The following is a 19,498-nucleotide window of genomic DNA, read 5'->3' as shown; positions in this document are numbered from 1 at the left end:
GTAACCAAACCGAGAAGTTGTATCTGGAGCGGATTGTGGAGGACTTCATGGTGCTCAAAGCTCACAGCATGTGGTTCAGACAGGTGAGTAAAACAATCTGACTCACAACCGTGTGTGCACTACATGTCCAAAACTGTGCAGCTCTCCTTCTCGTTTGTTTGGCTGCAGCCGCAGAGTTTGTGTTAGGCTAGCTTACATGTCCATGTTGTGAGCTTTGGTGATGTTTCACCATACTGTTAATGAAGAAGTGGCATGTTCAGCTCCTGCAGCCTCAATAATTTCCACAGCTCGGTTATTTTCGTTGTGTTGTCTGAGCTGTGTCCTCTTTTCTGGTTATTCTCAGGAAGGCTGAGGAAAGCTGTTATGTAATTGATCATCAGTTGCATGCACAGGCTGCAAATAAAAGCGCTACATTGTTGGTTTGCACATAGGGGCTCTATAGCGTGTTATATATGGACATGTTAATGCACTTTATTGTGTTGCCTAATTGTGTTCTTGATTAAATAGGACTGTCATGTAACATCATCATCAACATCCTTTTTTATAATTACCATAGTTACTTTTATGTAAGTACGTTTTACGCAACTAACAGTACTTTTACTTAAGAAAAATATTGCTAATGCTCTTTCCATTGCTACCTTTGAAGGAGCAACAGCACGATCAGGAGAGTGGAGAGATGCTATGACTGTATTCATATATCCATTTCCAGTGTTTGCAGCTACCAAAAACCACATAACAGCTGCAGCCCATCATCATTCAGCTTGTGTAACATCATGCTTGGCATATAGATGTGTTTTAGATGGACGAGGTGTTGTTAAAAGACCACAGTAAATGGATAAAATGGATGTCACATGACACACAAGTAGTCCTTTCTTTACCTAGTGTGGCCATCATTATAATTTGAACCTCTCTTTCTAATTATAGGCGATGTATTTAAAATTCTACTCTAATATGACATGTGGTACTTTAACACTTTCAAACAAATAAAATAAGATGCTATGTAAAGCTATAGCAAAAAAGAGAAAAATCCTGTGAAATTATGCTATGTATTTTCCTTGGATTTGAAACAATTTCTGTCACAGTCTAACAAAAAAGAAAAAGATTATTCACAAATATTTTGCGAAAGGGCTAAAGATTAGTCAGTCATAGAAATTGACTGTAAAGTAAGTCACCCTCCCCAATGCCTTCCTGAGTGACTTTGTGAAAACTGCATGTTCCTCTCTCAACCATGAATTACTTGTTAGATTAAAAAACAAACAAACAAACAAAAAAAAAAACACTCTTTATGTGTGAAAGAAAAAAGTTAAAGCCTAAATCCTGGAGTTTTAAAAAGTATTGGTTTTTCACTGCTGTTGTGCATGCTTTTTAGTTAGTTGTTGTTTTAGAATAAACATAAATAAAGACAAATAAATAAATAAATAAAAACAAATTACAGTCATTTGAGGTTGCATGCTCATCCCGTAAACCAGAATAAAAAAAAACAAAAGTCTCTCCTCAGTGCCTAAAAAATATTTGACATGCCTCCCCCTTTTTGTACCATCCCTTCCCCTCTCATAAATAACTAACAGTCCCTTATCAAATTAGAATTATCCTTATTATGTTAGGTAGCCAGCAGCTGGTTGACCTTGCTAATTTCTGATTGAATTAGTTTTGATCACAGTGAGGAAAACAACTGCAGTATGTCGCTGTGCGGGAAAATGCAGCTTGTATATGTTATTCACCTACTACCTCAGACAGCAGCGCCTGCGAAATATCGACATCCTACAGAGCGTAAACCTGTCATAATCCTGATCGATAAATCAGAAAGCTATGAAAAAAATCCATTATTTATATCACATCAGCGAGTTGTCCTTGGGTCAGTCTGAGTCAATGAGTTCTGTCAGAGAGCTGCTGGAGAAATGTAGTGGGTGGCTAAACATGAGTTGTTTTTATGTATGGCAGTGGTCTTGCTTGTGATTTTGTGCCTTTTATTTTTGTCCCTCCTTTCTATTGTGCTGAACAGCTTTGTTGGTTAAGAGATTTACAGCATGACAGTACAAGACTCAGAGCTCATCTGTGAAGCAGCACTGTTGCTTTATTAAAGAAAATGAGGCTGCACACTCCAAGAAAAACTGTCAGTCCATCCTCCTTGCCTACATGTCTGTTACCTAACTCGGTCTCATAATTCTAAGGCTTGTGGAACTTGTTCTGTATTGCGTAATTTAATCAACACGGGGATGAAAAAGCTGTCTCTGCTAAATGGAAAACTGTGTGTGCTTGACCCGCTCCCATCCACAGCGTGACTGTAAGCTGATCAGATGGATGGAGTACGCAGTCGCTGCACCTCTGTGTGTGTGTTTGTGCATTAATGTCTCTGTGCACTCGTGACGTAGTCTAATGGCTCGGTGATGAGGCTACCTGGGATGTGAAGCTAAGTCAATAAGACAAAATGATCAAAGAAACACAGCTGACAGGGGTATGGTGTTGCTAAACTTTCTGTGTGCATTGAGTACATTTGGCACACTCATGTCCAGTGCACAGGAGCTCCTGATTCTACAATCTTGTAAATGAGATCCTTTAAAAATACATTGCGCAAATTCTTTGTGCAGTGCATGAATAATATGTGTCTCATTACACTGAATATTCACTGTGACTGAGACGACTCTGAAAGTGCACTGATAGTTTTATATTCTGTATTCCCAATTTTACATTTCCAAGCACAACAGAGATGAAAACCTCCTGTTTCAAAGTTGCTACCAGAAGCACAAACACTTTATAGTGAACTGTATAAAATACGTTTTCTCTGTGAATTATCTCTTAATGTACACCCAATATTTTGGTGCTTCCTCAGTTGCTTTTTTATCAAGTATGGCTATAAACATAAGTCATTTTTTACACAGACATCATGCTATAGAGCTGCCAGGAAGTCCCTAAGTTATGCCTCCTTTGCATTTTCATGCTGCTCCAGTGTGTAATTATAGACAGCATGCTGGCATTCCAGAAGTAAAAGAGGCGTGATGTTAAACACATTATTCTGCCTCTAGTGTGGCATGTAACATATGCGTCGGCAGCCTTTTCTTAACAATAACAGCAGTCCTTTAATTATCTCTGTTATATGACAGCTTATCTCGTCTTCTTCTCCGAGGGAAGGGGCTCCCAGTCCACATTGTTTTCCCAAGTTGTTGACATTTACAGCTGCTGTTCCTCGTCTTTCAGTTGGCTGCTAACTCAAAGAAGCTGCTTTTTAAATCTCCCACGATTGACACACACAACATGGTGTCAAAATGTCACAGCAGTACTGCCCATAACCCTGCTGGCTGTCCCTTTCATGTAAGCACTTCTCACACTGGCTGTTGTGGGTGGGAATATTGCACTCTTGTGCAGCCTCGACATTGTGTATAGAAGGTACAATCCCAGAAAACGGTGGACAGTGTGGTCTCACCTTTAAGCCGCCAAGGGAGGTTGTAAAAACGCCAAAACGATGTTTGTATAAACAGGACAGCCGGCAGGGGTCATGGGTGGCACAGGTGTGATGTTTTGACAACGTGTTATGTGTGCGAACCAACACAGGAAATTAAAGTATCTGTTAGCAGTTAGCAGCTAACTCAAAGAAGTAGAATATAAATGTCTGCGACTTGGGAAAACAATTAGATTCAGGAGTGCCTTTTTCTCTCAGCAGAAGTTGAGATCAGCCACCATATAACAGAAAAGGTAAATTACTGTTATTGCCATGTTATTCCATTGTTATTGTTTATAAAGCGCTGACAACGCATTTGTTTTATGTCACACGTAGAGGCCAACACTGTTGTGTTACACATCACGCCTGACATGCCCCTCTTGATTCTGTAATGCTGGCATGCAATAATACTCTGGAGTGAATGATGCTGCCGTTATTTTTTTAAAATCTGTGTTAAAATGCAAAGGCGGGACGTTGAAGGGACTTAGTGGCGGCCCTATAGTGTGATCTCTGTGAAAGGGACACAGTTTTAGCACTATTACTACCTCCCTTGCTGACTCAAAAGACAACTCTGTCCCCTCCATTACGTGATCATACCTTTTATATAGAAGGGCGAGGTGGCATAACGGCGCAATATTCCCACCTTGAACAGGCAGTGTAAAATGGGCTGCACTTTCCATGTTGTGTTTGTATCGTATGACGAAACACATTGAAGCACCATGCAGGGGTGCCTCTCAGCATGAACTTACCATCTTAACAGCAGGAGCGTCAGTTCACTGTACCATCAAAACGGCACACTCTGACCCACATACGCCACTCATTAGGCTCTAGCTGACGCACACAACAAAGCTCACAAGAGCTGCACCAACAGGTGATCCTCCCAGAAATATTGCAGTGGATGTTAACATGTTTTTCATCAGTAATATATATATTTTGTTTTGTTTTTCCTCTACGCAGCGTAAAGAGAGAGTAGCAGAGATGCTGATAAGGTTTTGTTTCTGAAAGCAGATCTGTAATGAAACTCTCGGATTACGCTCAGCGTTGATTGATGTAGTCACAGTGTCTCTGTAACAGTAACCCATGTGTGAGAATTGATGGATTGCATTTCCCGTGTGTAAAAGCATATGTATTGCTTTTCTGAGATTTATGTCACCTCATCACTGGAGATGCAGCGAAATCCAATTTATGTGTCTCGCTTGTTTTATATTTATCCTCTCTTCACCTGACACCCGCAGAATGATTGAAGTGAAAAAAAGTGGAGAGCGTGCGGTAGTCATTACCTCAGTCACATTTCTAATTAAAGAAAAGAGTTGTGTTCACCGAGCAAAACAGTTGTTTGCACTAGCTGAAAAGCACTTCTCTCTTCACATAAACAAGAATCTTAATTGTCCGCTCTCTTCTGCCTTTCATCCCTCGTCCTAGAGTTTTTTAAGAATATTACTATTGAAACTGTGATATAACACTCAATTATCAAGTGAAAAAACACATTTTTAAGTTTTTTCCTGGGCGCCTTTCGTCTTTTCTCAACCTTCACAACTGATATATTTCTATTGTGATTTTCTTTTCTAGATGTGCGGTGTCCGTCGAGACATTGGATGACGCGTGGTCACTCCTATGAGGAGCAAACTGCGTGGAACCCAAAGTACTGCGTGGTTGGTGACTGTCAGATGCTGCTTCTGAATGAGGAGGAGGTGGTGAGAGCAGACAGTACTATCTCTTGTCTGTCATGTCCCTCTGTGTCACCATTGTTATTCTCGTCTGTTCATGCTCTACTTTTTTTTTTTTGTCCTTGTCAATTTCAATTTTTTTTGCCTCAGCTTTTTAGCTCCTCTCAATCCACTCCACAAAGCTATATATTTTCTAAAACTTAAATTCACAGGAATATTATTATGTGTCACAGTTTATTTGTATAGTCCACTGAGTCATAAGAGCTAGGCTAAAGTTAAGCAAAACTCTATGAAACTGCTTGAAATGAAAAGCAGTCCAAAGATATCCAGTGCCCAGGCTCGGGACTTAAGCTACAGCAGGTAACTTTTGCAAAACAAACTGTTGGTCATATTTGCTGAAACTGTCACAATATCCTAACAGTAGTACATGAGACAGATTATCTGTGAAAAACTGAAGTTCCTCTGGCTCCTCCTAGTGCTTCTAATGGCTTTTGCAAAAACACACCACGTCTGAACAAAAACAACCTATAGGATCTCTAAGGCAGTGTCAGTCATGTCAGTAACTGTTGGTGCTCTCACTGGAGCTGAATGTCTTCAGCTTCAGCTTTGCAAACACAGTGGCTGAGAAACAAACATCAGCAGTGCCCATCCCTTCTTTGCCCACAGCACCATACATGGCAAAAACAACAGAAGTAAACAGGAGACCTCTGTGAAGGTGATAGTGAAAACAACCTTGTTTACTTGTCTTTGCTGTGTATGCTGCTGCTGGCAGCGCAGCATGTGCAGGAGTAGTGATTGACACTGTGTTACAGACTCCTCCTGGTGCAGGTGCAGTTCCTGAAAATGTGATTAGGAGGATCAGAGGACAATTATTTTTTTATCAGGTTATCTGTATCATGCATTACTATCAGGATAAAGGTACAGTTTCTGCAAATATAACGAAAAAAGTAAAGTTACAAGTTACCCATTGAACCCTTAATCGTGTTCAGGTAATCATACCAATATGAGAAAAGGCCTTGAAAATACAGTATCAGTTAGGCTGTTTTAATAATAAGTACATATGGAGAAACACAAGCTTCAGACTGAATGCTGATTTTTTTTTTTTTTGTTTTGTTTTTTTGCTGAGAATTCATTCTGCATTTAAAAGACCACCAGTATCCATGTTATGCAAAGCAAGCTGAGTCTGGCTCTTTGACTTGGAACAAATCAGGAGTTGCCAGGGTTATCCAAATTACATTGTTCAGTTTGCAATGCCCTGTTCTTGTTTAATAGTTTGGTGTGAGCTCATTTTGAAATCTCCCTCATACCCAACACCTACACAGATATTTCCAGTGAGCTTGTTAGGTGTCTTTTCAAAACTGAGTTATTACAAGGATTGGGCAATGTAAGTAAACGCAACATCCCAATGTTTACTGATCTTGGTATATTGCATTGTGGCAAATGTATGCAATAATGTCTGAATGAACAAAATAAAAACAATGAAATTAATGGTAAAACAAAAAAAGTTTAATCCCCTGTTCAAAGCAATGGATTAATAGCATAATCTTTGCATAAAACAAACTTCCTCAATTATGTAAAACAGAAAGTTGATTTTACAGTGCAGAACCTAGAGGATGTGCAACGCAACAGACAGAAAGTGTAGGTTTGGTATGGTAGCAGGTTGCACCACTGTGTGGCCGAGCTGTATTTCTGCTCAAAGCTACTACATGTAGCCTTTGATGATTGCCCACTTTGTCACCCACAAGTGGAAATAAAACGCTGTGACAGACATTATTACTAGCTGTGCAGCATTATTTCCCAAAGTTATATATTCACAGTTTTGTGTGGCCATGTGCTGAATAGTGACAGATTAGAGTGAAAAACTGTAATTTTTGATGAGGGCTGTATTATGAGGTATTTGATTTACTTGTGTTGTACAAATACCTGATTTACTTGGGATTTACTATACCTTGTCTGTTATACAAAAAAAGAAGAAAATGTATTGTTGAAAAAGTTCCCTCATACAGATTTGTTCTTGACTGACATATTTATATGTTGGTTCACAGGGACAACTTATAACTAGTTTTGTGACCTTGTGTAATCCCTGCACGACTTCCAAACTTTAACCTGAAAGTTTCTCCTGTGTCTCCCTCCTGTTGTGGGTGCCAATAACTCATGCATGTTAGTGTCTGTGGCTGGCCAACTGCAAGCGCACATAAATGGCACAAAATTATTTAACATTTCATTGCAAAAGTAATATTTTTTAACCAATGCCACTATCCGAGAAGCATCAGCAGCAAATTAAATCATAGCCGCCTTGGGGAATTTCTCAAACTGTCTTCTCAGCACAGCAACGGGGACAGAACTGCCCCTCTGAGGGAATATGGCATCTTGTGCGAGAACACAAGGCATAGTTATTGGACTTGCCAAACCCACATACCAACACGACTGCTGGAACTGGGGAGAAAAGTGTGGCTACAGCTTTCTTTGTAATGCGTACGGTATGCCGTGCTGAAATGGAGCAATAATTACAGGGAGGAATTATTTGAATCGATCCATTGGCAGCCTGCCCGCTCCAGCGCCTTTTTGTTCCACGGCTGCGAAGAACAACAGCTTTTAAATGCATCCATCTCGAGCCCCAGACTGAAAGGTCATCCGTAACACTGCTGGATTCGTGTGATGTCAGCAAACTGCAGGTCAAAAAGATGATGCAGTTCTATAATGGCTCGCTCCAGATAAAGGTGGGATGACATGGCTTAGACAAGCAAACAGTTTCCAGTAGAACAGCATCAACAGCTCTGAGGTCAAACATTTAGGTGCACTTCTGAGGGACATGTTTATCACAGCTGTGTTAGGTTTTCAGTTGTTTTGGCAGCTCTTGATTCCCCGACAGTACATGTACTTGCTTCCAAAGTGATTCATTTGATTACTGTAAAAGAATAGTTTAGGTGAAGCATCTCTCATGTAGCCTATGTTACTAGCTGTTCTTCCATGTTTCTCCTTCTGGTTATTGACGATGCCGCACTTACATAGATAATGATTCAGATCGGGACTTTAGCATCCTGTGAAGAATTTGTTATTGCTGTGCATGTGATGCAATATTTCTCCAAACATACATAATAATAAAACATACATAATGCAACATGTGTAAGAAAACAGCAGTGCCTTTTTGAAAGCCACGTAAATAATTCACATTCAGGCACAAAATTAAAATGAGCAGAATTTGAACTTCCCCGCTGGCTTTTATGTGTGAGATGCATTTATTTCAAAGCACAGTGAACTTTTTGTAGTGGCAAAATAAATTAATGTATGAACAGGAATAGGCATAAATACCACACATTTAGATTTTCTGAAAAATGAATCATTTAATAATACACTGAGCAAAAATAAAAACGCAGTAGGGATGGGAATCACCCGAGGCACCATGATACAATATTATCACAATACTTAAGTCACGTGAAATATTGTGATTTTAAATGTGTCCTGATATGCTGAGTATTGCTATGAAATATATTGTGATTTACTACCCTTTCTCAACTGTAAATTATGTCCCCAAAGAAATACTTTGTAGTTTAATCTAATAACATAAAGTTTTCTTTCTGTTTATCTCACTTCAGTCAATCAGCAAAAGTCAGTCAGTAGTAAATTGATAAAGCAACAAATTATATTATTCTCGTAAGCCATCAAAAGTATTCATTTGTATTTGTAATATTGATAATTTGTAAAATAAAAAATAAACACTTGGCATTTGTGTGACGATACAACAGAAAAATGTACTAGAGTAGAATGGATCTTTATTGTCCACCAGGGTGGAAATTTGTCTTCGGCCCACCAGACACAGAAGACAACATAATAAAACACATAAACAGGTCATTATAGGGTTGTTTAACTGCCCGTCTCTGTTTCTTTTCCTTACACTTATGCTCCTCTTGTGCTCTGACACATTATGAAAAACACTGAGTATTGTGAACAGCTGATGCTGATATTGTCATTTGTAATAGATTGCTTATATAATAAATGTTTGTGGCCTTGTATGGTAATGGTAATTAGGCTCTTAGCTATTTGTACAGCTAACGTGACGTTTCCCTAATCATAAGAAAAACGATGCCTCTAAAAACACAAAGAGAACCACAAATAATGAACTCAGTCAGTGAATGCAAAATAGCATGAGAAAGGCTAAAAATCTCAACATTCAGAAAGTGTGCCATGTTTCTTGAGGGCTGCAATATGATGATAATAAAACTGAAAAAAAGGTGTGATTCCAGGGGGGTTTGGACTTTTCTCATTTTCACCTTCAGCTTTACATGAAGCCTTCGAGTTTTCCTGGGGCCGATGAAGCACTCTGTGTGTAAAATCAGTGATCAAGTGCAGCTCATTATTGCTCTTTTCTACGTTTCTGAAGGTGCACATGACTGCCAGCAGAGGGGGCTCATGATTAGAGACAGAAGTCCAAAAATTCTTGCTGAATTGAGGATACAAAAAGTGAAGCAAGTGGGCTTTGCCATTTGCCTAACTGTTGTAAATAATTCAGTGCTTCTCCCCATGGCAAAAGCAATTACCTTAATTAAATAAGCAGAGAGTGCAAAGATACATCAGTCTTTCCTGCTTGCAATATTTTCCTCAGATAGACCTTTCAAAGGAAATTAGTTATTTTTTTTAACACATCACATCAATTGTAGTGTAATATTTGACCTTTTCTGAGCTTTTAGTTTGTTACTTTGTCTTATGTTTTTTAGGTGTGTTACCTCTTCCCCATTAATATTTTTAGAATCTGAATGTACGTAATGCACACCCCTCAGACAAACTATCACTTAGTCTTAGAGTATTACAAATTAATTGATTTTTAATGATAAATAATTATAATAAAGTAACAGATTATACTCCAATCCCTGTTTTAAGCCAGTATTCTGGAGGGCAGATACCCATTTTTAGTATTTTACTAAAAATGGGTATCTGGAATTTTTTCTGGAATTTTTTCATATTTGGCACAAACATTCAGTTGAACTCAAGGATGAACAGATTAGATTTTGGTGGTCATAGGTCAAGGTCATTGTGACCTTGCCTCCATCCCGTACTTGTTTATGAGATATCTCAAGAACACCTTGAGGGAATTTCTTCCAATTTTACACATATTTCCTCTTCGTCTTAGCAATAAGCTGAATTTGGTGGTCGAAGGTCAAAGTTCAAGGTTTGCCATGGCCTCACTGTGGCCATATCTCAAGAATTTATCAGCTAAAATTTCAAATTTAAATGTCTCATAGGATAAAATTTTATATCCAAAAGGTGAAAGGTCAACTTGCTTTGACATCATAATGTTCCCCAAAAACAATTTTCTGGCCGTTATCTAACATCATATCTCAGGAATGGAAGGGCAGACATGTGGTCAGATACTGAATTGGTGACACTAATTTTGGGTTCCCACCTTGAAAACGTGCTGATTATATAGATCTTCTGTGCTGTCGGATGAGGTGTTTGGATACAAACTGTAGATGCAACTTGACTAATGTACGAAACGGCATATAACATGGTGGTTATCCTAATTTAGCGTATATACACTGGCCCTTACATATTTTATTGTAAATATCCCAGACAGAAATGCTGCAGTGAATACTGGGACTCAATAACAGCTCATATTGCTGTGTCATTATAGCCCAGACCACCAGACATTGTTACGTCACAGTCGGTTTCAGTGAGGGCTGTCCTTAAACCACAGTCCCATGAGGCGAGTAAAGAGGTTACACAGCGAGATAAACAGACGGACACGGAAACAGAGGGATAGAGAAAACAAGACAGACAGAGTGCCGCATTGAGCTGAGAGGTGTGAGGATGTTCGATAAGCCATTATCACTCCTTTTGGTGGACATCAGGCCCTCTCCCATTTTCTTTCAGTCACCACTTTCCCACCATCCTTTTTCCTTTGTCTGATTAATCTTTTGGAGCCAAACATTTGGTATGCAAGCTATAGGAAGATATGGGCTGACACAGACTGATGTGCTGCTAATGCCTGCTTTGTTTCAACCAACAACTCCTCATTTATCAGGAGCTCTGCAGCTATTGTGTGCCATTGACCCAACACAGCATTGAACATGGTGACCAGAATAACCACAAGAACATAGATAAGGAGCCTCAGTGACTGTTGTATGTGCATTTCGTACATTTCTAGCAGCCACCATCTTTCTTCTTGTTAGCTTTTATTCATTCCTCTGTGCGCTATCTACTCTGTGTCTTTATATCTGTGCCTTTTGTTGGATTCATTCAGCCTTTTATCTGTCTTGAATTCTTGCTCTCTGTCTCTGTCCTCTCCTTTCTCTCTCTGTCTCAGCAGATCCGTTCCTTGTTTTTGCAGGAGAGGCGTGCTGCGTCATGCAAGGTCCATCTCCTGCGACGCACCATCAGCGTTCCAGTGGAAACACAGTTTCCAGAATACCACAGCCAGCTGTCCACTGAGAGCGGTGAGTAGCCCGAGGACATACCTCTGCAGTAATCAGGATGCACACACACACACACACACACACACACACCCAACCAAACTCACTCCGTCTCACACACATCCACTTGAATACTTAAATTACTGTCTTGAAACCATTTAATTAAATTAGAATGATTAATGACCTAGAAATCAAATATTTAACACTTGTTCAACATGGACATATAAAAATGTAATTTATTATTAAGACTCTGGAGACTGAGGAGAAGTTGGTGTTTTTTTTATGGGGTGGCTCTGGTTTGGGCTCTTACACTATGTCCGAGGGTGCTCATTATAAGCTTACATTAGGGGTATGTGATGTATCGAATATATCAAATGTAGTTAAATATTATTTTGTGTAGGATATGGTAGTCAACCAAATTGTTGTATTGAGATATTCCATGTGCTTTTTTGCTTTTTAGTATATTAATTATGCATAGACATACATGCAGTAGACTCTCTCTCTCTCTGTCTCTCACACACACATACACAAACACACACACACACACACACACACACACACACACACACACACACACACACACACACACTCCAGACTGATCAGCCACGCCCACCAGTTTAACATCAGTTGAGTTAACATCAGTTCAGAATGGAGGAAGATCCCAGAGCGGGTCTTTCATCTGCAGGTGTTTCAGTTTCAAGAGAGCAGATATGGAACAGACTGTTTTGCTCTTATTTTGCTGAAGGCAGAAGCACCACAAATCTGTTCCATCACTTAAAACACCGCCCAGTGCAGGATACTGCAGTCAAACCATCCGCCACCTTGAAAAAGAAGTCAAACTAGCCCCTCCCGTTGTCTCGCGGTACATCCTAGAACTACGATAAAAGGGTGTAAAATCTAAAACTAAAAGCAGCCCTCTTGTTAATGAGGTAGGCAGTCAATAATAAATAAAAATACACAAGTTAATACAACCAACTGAATAAATATTAATCATAAATAACTAAAATCACTCAAATAAAATAACTATTAAGTAATAAATGATAATTAAAACGTAACTACCAGCTGCAAACTGTATTTCAGAGAAAATCGGAATTTTATGTGTGTGAATAATCAGTCAAACTTGATAAAGAATACATTTCCAAAGACCAATCGGACTTCAAAGTGACTTTACACCAGGGTGCCTGGTGGCTCAGCGGATAGAGAGGGTGCCCCATGTTTAGAGGCTGTGTCCTCACCGCAGCGGCCATGGGTTCGATTCTGGCCTCGGCCCTTTGATGCATGTCATCCCCTCTCTCTTTCTCCCACTTTCACACTCCTGCTGTCCTGTCAATTAAAGGCAAAAAAAAATCTTTGAAAAAAAAATGGTACACCACCTTGGAGTGTCAGGCAGGCAATATCAGGATGTTCTGATGTGGAATTTCAAAATGAAAGCCCTTTAAAATGTCCTATACGAGCTTTATTCCCTTGAGATGATCAAATGATCACACTCTGATTTAAGCCTTTGTTCTGTAATCTGACCAGTTATGTAATTTCTTCTTTGTGCTCCATAGTGACATAGCCGTACGCTCCTGTGAGTGAGCCTGGCATTGCTCACATGCCTGGGCGAGCCTTTTAAAACTGCTGATTCTCTTTTCTTCCACCTCATATCCACTAGATGGAGAGCTTGCTGCTTCATAGCACTTCACCACTCTTCATCCTAACCACCAAGACATACACTGAAAAATGTTTTGGTCTCTTTCAAACGACAGATGGCATGTTGCTCTCGATGACATAATACCATTACTTTGTGGTTGTGCCACTTCATGCGCTTATGATTACAGACAAGAAGGAGCAGCTCAGTGATAAACTGGTGAGCTCAGTGGATGCGTCTGTAAGGGTGAACACACAGGATCAGTCAAAAAGAGACACTAGGTGGCACTGAGGCTTGACATTCAAGTATTTGTATCCCACAGTTACCGTTGCTGGGCTGTCAGCTGGCATGCAACCTAATATGACCCACCCTTAATTCAGAGTGTGCAGTGTTTTTTTTTTAATGCTTCCTTGTGATTTCATTACATTATTTATTTACAGTATATTTCATAGCAATTTATTTATTATTTCACAGCGCAGTACACAAAATTAAGTTTAGATTTGATTTAGTATTGTCATTTTAACAAGGTGCCGTTGCCCTCTGTCCCTCTGATCGCTTGGCCATTAGAGGGAGCTATTAAGTTCAGTGTTAAAAAATAGAAATATAACTTAGGGTCACATCAAAGCAAAGTAAATCTTACCCCTCAGTTGATATTAGGGCTGGTTATTGGCACGGATTTCCTGAATTTATTAAATTTTGATTCACATGGTCCTGATTTGATTGGATTTTCAATTTGCTGTGATATTGATTTGATTGGGAAAATTTCAGTTACAGTGTCAGTTTTACTAAATTATGAAAGAGATGATAATTCAAACGAGACAAAAGATCTGGTATGGTCTGTTCTTATTAATACTATCATCATTCATAATTTAGCTCATTCCATACTGGTGAGATCAGCTGGTTAAAGCTTTGTGCATCTGCAGTGAAAGGCATGTTTTAAAAAATTGATCTCAGATTTTAAAAATCAATATCGGATCAAATAAAGATCGATTTTAATGAGATGAATCAATTATTTTAACTTGGCCCAAGTTGAAATGACAGAAGAGAATGTATTTGCACACTGATGAGAATAGTCACACTGCAACTTTTCTGTTTTTTTTTTCCCTAAAATGGATTACCATGGATGCACTACGTGCTGTGATTGGTTAGTACTCATCACATTGTAGCGCCGAGGTTAGAACTGGTAAGGATTAGGGTACAAAGGTCATGGTTAGGGCTAGTGCTACCCAGTCTTAGGTATTCTCGGAGATTAAGGCCGTAAATTTACAAGAAAAACTGACTACAATACTGCCAGAAAATTGGGTGAAGGTAAAGGGAGTAAGATGTGGTCGATGGACGGGTCGAGCACAGAACTTTCAAACAGCAGACGGGGATTTATGTGCTATGTGTTGGCTCATTCATTTTGGTCTTATGTAGTTTTTAGGATGTTTAAAGCAGCTGAATGCACTCTGTGCACTTAAGAGCTGTTTACACGGAAACGGTTCTTGCATGAATCATTAAACTGTTGTTGAGGTCTGGTCTTTCTGTACATGACAACGGCCTTTTGGGGGCCTGAAAAGTTTTGAAACCGGTTTCCAGAGACTAATCACCCCTACTGTCACCGTGTAAACTGGCAATGCACGGATCATGTGAGAATGATGATGTCATGGCCGCACTTATCGCATGAGAGTGGTGGTCTTCTGTTGTGTGTTATTACAAAGTTACACCGCTAGCTACTGGCCTGGCATGCATGCTACAGTGTTTTCAGTTGTTTTTGCATATCCGTGTACATGAAGATAATCGCATGTCTCCCCCTCTCTCTACCCCTTTCACGCTCACACTGTCCTATCAATTAAAGGCAATAAAAGCCCAATAATAATAATAATAATAATAATAATAATAATAAAAAAACTCAAAGAGAGGTTTTCCATTATTTTAAGTAGGGCTGTTCTCTTCTAAACATGGCCTTAAAGTTTAGCAGAATAGCTAGAGAAGCCTGTGGGTATAAATAGCCACACTAGCTATTTAAAACCCAGGTTTAAATAACATTTTTGGCTATGGACACCTTGGTGCTAACAGCATCTGACCTGTTTTGATTAAAGCATCAAGTCAAGTTTGATCTAACATAACTGTTTCATTCAGTTGTCTTGTCATTTTCTTTTTATTTGCAGCCCAAATGCTTTAAAATTCTCCAGTTTTCCTCTTTCTTGCGCTTTGTTTTGGACACTTGTCTCCTTCTATCAAACCTTTTTATCTCCCGAGTGAGGCTGCATTCTTGTTGAGAGTATGCGGAGAGCTAGATGATGGAACAAGCAGAGATGTCCTTATGGCTGTCACCTAACATTCTTTGCATAGCATATTTTTCTACTTCAAAATACAGGGAAAAAAGTGTTTTTTGCTGCAGTTGTTCAGTGCTGAATCTCACACACACACAGGATCAGAGGAGGGTTTTGTTTTAATTATGTGCCACTGGTTTTGTAATCTGCATTCACTGATACAGGTGATGACATGATGATGAGAAAAGAGCATAAGAGTCATCATCACACTGGATCTATGATTAGGCTGATTTTGTTTATCTGAGAAGAGACAGAGGTTAAAAGAATAAACATTATCTGTTGGCTAATAACAGGGTACCTTTGCAACTCTGGAAATGACTTTCTGATGTAAGATAATATCTGAATGCTGAATCAGTTTTCCATAGTTATCTCTTCTGCATGTTAACCAGAATACATTACAATATATTAATATATTAAAGTAGTGATTATTATGTCAGCCATTTCAACATAATTTCATTTTTTAAGCTGTTTTGTCACCTTTTTGAGGCGTTTAGCCAAATTAATAATTCACAAATTAGTATTCACAAGGGATGACAATTTTGTTTTTATCACCTGTATATATGCGCATGGCTGTTAGCATTAGTGGTGGGATGAGATACCACTAGAGCTTCATTCAAACACACTTAAGTTCACTGGCAAAATAATAATTTCACAGGCACAAAAACAAGTGCTTGCCTCTTTGAATATCATATTGACAGAAGTGTTGTTGTTCAATTTATCCCTGAAAAACCAAACCGTAATACATGCTCTCGTCCCCCCTTCAGTGTCTAACCTTTAAAGTTGCATTTATGCGTGTGTGCGTTTGTGCACGCATGCACCTTTTTGGTTTTCAAATCACATTCCACATCAAACCACGACCGAAAACTCGCGCAGCCTGTGTTTTACCTAAATTATTCATTGGCGTAGGCAACACCTGCTCTTGTCCTTGTGTGACACAGGCTCCAAATAAGCAGCATGATGAATAAAAACCACACTTGGATGAATAGGAATCCACAGCAAATCAGAGAACGCTCTCATCTCGTCTCATCCTCCGACTGAAAAGCGAGCGGCTGCCGCTCTGTTCTTTTGAACTTGTTGAGGTTTTGGCACACACATGCTTAGAGACGCACAGTACTGATACGCTCCCACCTGAAAAGCTAAGCTTAATTTTACTGAGGTGAAAGTTTTTTTTTTTCTTTTGGAAAAATCAACTTAAAAGATGCTAGGGCATGTGCTGCCCTATTTTTCTGGGGTTTTTTTCTTTCTCCATAAATATTTTTTACAGAGGCTGCAACACTTAAGATAGGATTAAATAGAGCTGGATAACTGACCAAAGGCTGTTGAATGATTCGTACATGCCTTCCAGGCCAAACACTGCCTTCAATGTATTTTAAGCATCTTAGCATTCTCTGTGATGTTTAATTTAACAAAGTCCTGCCTGCCTCCATCTCTCTCCTCAGAGTTTATCATTACAATTAGCTATCATTAGCCAGAATGGTATCTTTTGACTCAGTGCCAGTCACTCTAGTGTATCCTGCCAGCACAACACTACACAATAGATTATTTTTCATTGTCAAAGGCTCGTCTCACAGGTTTGATATAGATGAACTCAAAACACCGGGTAAATGGGGAAATAAGTCATCAAGAACCTGTGAAATTTGAGATAAAAATAATTCTAAGGTAAATGTTGGCTGGGATCTATTTTGCCTTGTTATATTTATAAAAAGGACAGGCGCGACAGGAGGGAGCATATGAGTGGCAGATAAGATGTAGAATCTCTGAAACTCCAACAGTAACATTCAGTTTGGATGCTTTGGTAACATTTATTTTTGAGGATGAATTTTTTGTTTTGCATGGCTATATTAAAGGAGACCTATTATGCTTTTCCTTATTTTCTATCTTATATATAATGTTACAGTGCCAGATGTTCATATTAAATATGGCCAAAGTTTCCAATGATGAGATAAACGAAGGCAAAAGTAATCCCTGTGAACAAAAACCTCATGCTTAAGACCCTTCTTAATACTCAGTTTCCAACATATTTTTTCGACTTTAAGGCTTGAACACACCAAACTGACATCAAAAAACTGGTGGTGAAGAGGGCTGACTTTTGCATCACCTCATATCGCCTCACGACGTCTGCATCTCAGCCAAAACGTTTCATATGAACACACCGCAAAAGACTACAACCAACTGCCAACCAGCATATATGTTCTGTCCCTGTGTGACAGGAAATAAGTCTCCATTCCAGCTGGTGGCAGTTGTCTGTAGTTGTCATACAAAAAGGAAAACCGAAAGACCGTTCTGATTCTAATTAGTCTCTCAGCACATTAACAAACAGTTCAATCAGGAAACATTTCTACTAAAGAGCTCAGAGGCTAAAGGAAACAATCTTACTTTGTAAGTTTGTTTTGATTTCACTCCCTCTTGACTTGAGCTCTTCTTTTACTTTCATTTTCTCCTGTGCTAAACTGCCAATCAGAATGATTTCTTTCACCGACGGGCTCCACCATCTCTGACGCCAATTCAACATCCTAAATCATCAGAAAAACAGCAGACAAGGGCCGACACACGGCAACAACTAGGACGACAGACGATTAGTCGGCTCACAGTCGGCTTGGTGATTCAGGGCCTTTAGAGACAAATTGACATCAGCTTATGACAGATTTCAGACATATAATCTTAGTTGCTGATGTTCATTTCTCCACAATTTTGGATCAAATGCTTGTTGGAAGATGTTATTGGTGAAAGTAAAGAGTGCCGTTACACTACATTACAGTCACTCCTCCAGGCTGCAATGACAGCGCAAAGATGTCAAGATGCAGTAGACCCGAAAACGCTGACCAGTCAAAGCTTTTGCGGGAGGGGGCTTACAAAGACAAGCTACAATGGAGCATCTCAGAGGGACAGTAAATACAGGGGTTCCAGCACAGACAGTATGAGGAAAATAGCGTTTCAAGCGTGTAAACAATAGTAAGAAAAACCTCAAATACAGGCATGAGCCTGAAAATGAGCATATATTGCTGCTTTAACCACCAGAACAGGACGTTTAGTTCATTAATCTGTCTATAGTTGTAGTAATAGCCGATTGGCAGAAAGATTTGGAGCTAATTTGATGAACTGTGAATCCTCTCTGTCATTTTTCAAGCAAAAATCACAAACGTTCTCTGCTTCTGGCATCTTAAATGTAAGTATTGCTCTATTTTGTCTCACTGTAGGTTGAATATCTTTGGGTTTGGACAAAACAAACAATCTGAAGATGTCACTTTTAGCTTTGAAAGCTAACTTTCACTATATTTTCCATTTTATCACTTAAACAATTTATTTCAGTGACAATAATCTTTGCAGTTGTTAACTTGCCACACAAGCTGTCAATTTAGGTCGACAAAAGCAGCATGCTGATTTGGTGCCAGCTTGAAATGCGAGTAGAAACCGTGCCCGGCCAGCACAACCAGGTCAGAGTCCACCTATTGTTCATATCTAGGCTGCAGTGCTATAATAGTTCCTCAGTTCTTTTGGCATGTTGGTGTTTTCCACATGGATATTACAAAGTTCTCTGTATGATGAGAAGAAAAAATATGCTGAGAGTGTAAAATTGATCAAAGTGGAAACATTCAGCACTGCCACAACCCTCTCCACCCATCTCTCTCTCTCTCTCTCTCTCTCTCTCTCTCTCTCTCTCTCTCTCTCTACCACAATGTGGAAAGTGCTCTTCTCTCCTCCCTCCCATCCTGTGCTCCGTCATTCTCTCTCTCTCTTTCTCTCTCCACTCTCCAGAGAGGGGCTCAGTCAGACAGATGTAACACAGCGGTAGAAGCCTGAGCTGAGCTGGCAGGCTGCAGGGGCCAGACCCGAGCCAGCAGCTCTGACTGGAGAGAGGAGACAGCAGCAGGAATAAAACAGTAGCAACAGTTTGAGTAGTTGCAGTTCAGTGACAGAGTCGACTTTGCCTCAGGATGTGGGCGTGTTGATCCGGGGCGCTCATCACACTGTGAGTTTAACATGGACCCTGACACCAGCGCCCATCCAGAGGCACAGCATGGTGAGTGCGATTCAAAGGGTGG

General features: G+C 39.6%; 1 protein-coding gene across 4 annotated transcripts in view; it reads left to right on the top strand.

Moving 5' to 3' along the window:
• Positions 1-5,013: 5,013 nt before the first annotated feature.
• LOC121959483 (disabled homolog 2-interacting protein-like) overlaps positions 5,014-19,498 on the top strand; it is a 198,486-nt gene continuing 184,001 nt past the window's right edge. For 2 of the 4 annotated variants that reach the window (XM_042508787.1, XM_042508786.1), the window contains exons 1-2: positions 5,014-5,130; positions 11,429-11,534. In XM_042508787.1, coding sequence (XP_042364721.1) covers positions 5,032-5,130; positions 11,429-11,534 — 205 coding nt within the window. In that variant the 5' untranslated portion in view covers positions 5,014-5,031. Of the gene's footprint in view, positions 5,131-11,428; positions 11,535-19,296; positions 19,477-19,498 lie in introns of those variants that run through there. The other 2 variants (XM_042508780.1, XM_042508782.1) reach the window with 2 other exon arrangements.

Source organism: Plectropomus leopardus, chromosome 20 (genome assembly GCF_008729295.1).
Source record: "Plectropomus leopardus isolate mb chromosome 20, YSFRI_Pleo_2.0, whole genome shotgun sequence".
In the NCBI taxonomy this organism is placed as follows: domain Eukaryota; kingdom Metazoa; phylum Chordata; class Actinopteri; order Perciformes; family Serranidae; genus Plectropomus; species Plectropomus leopardus.
This window is presented reverse-complemented; position numbering and strand designations above follow the sequence as displayed.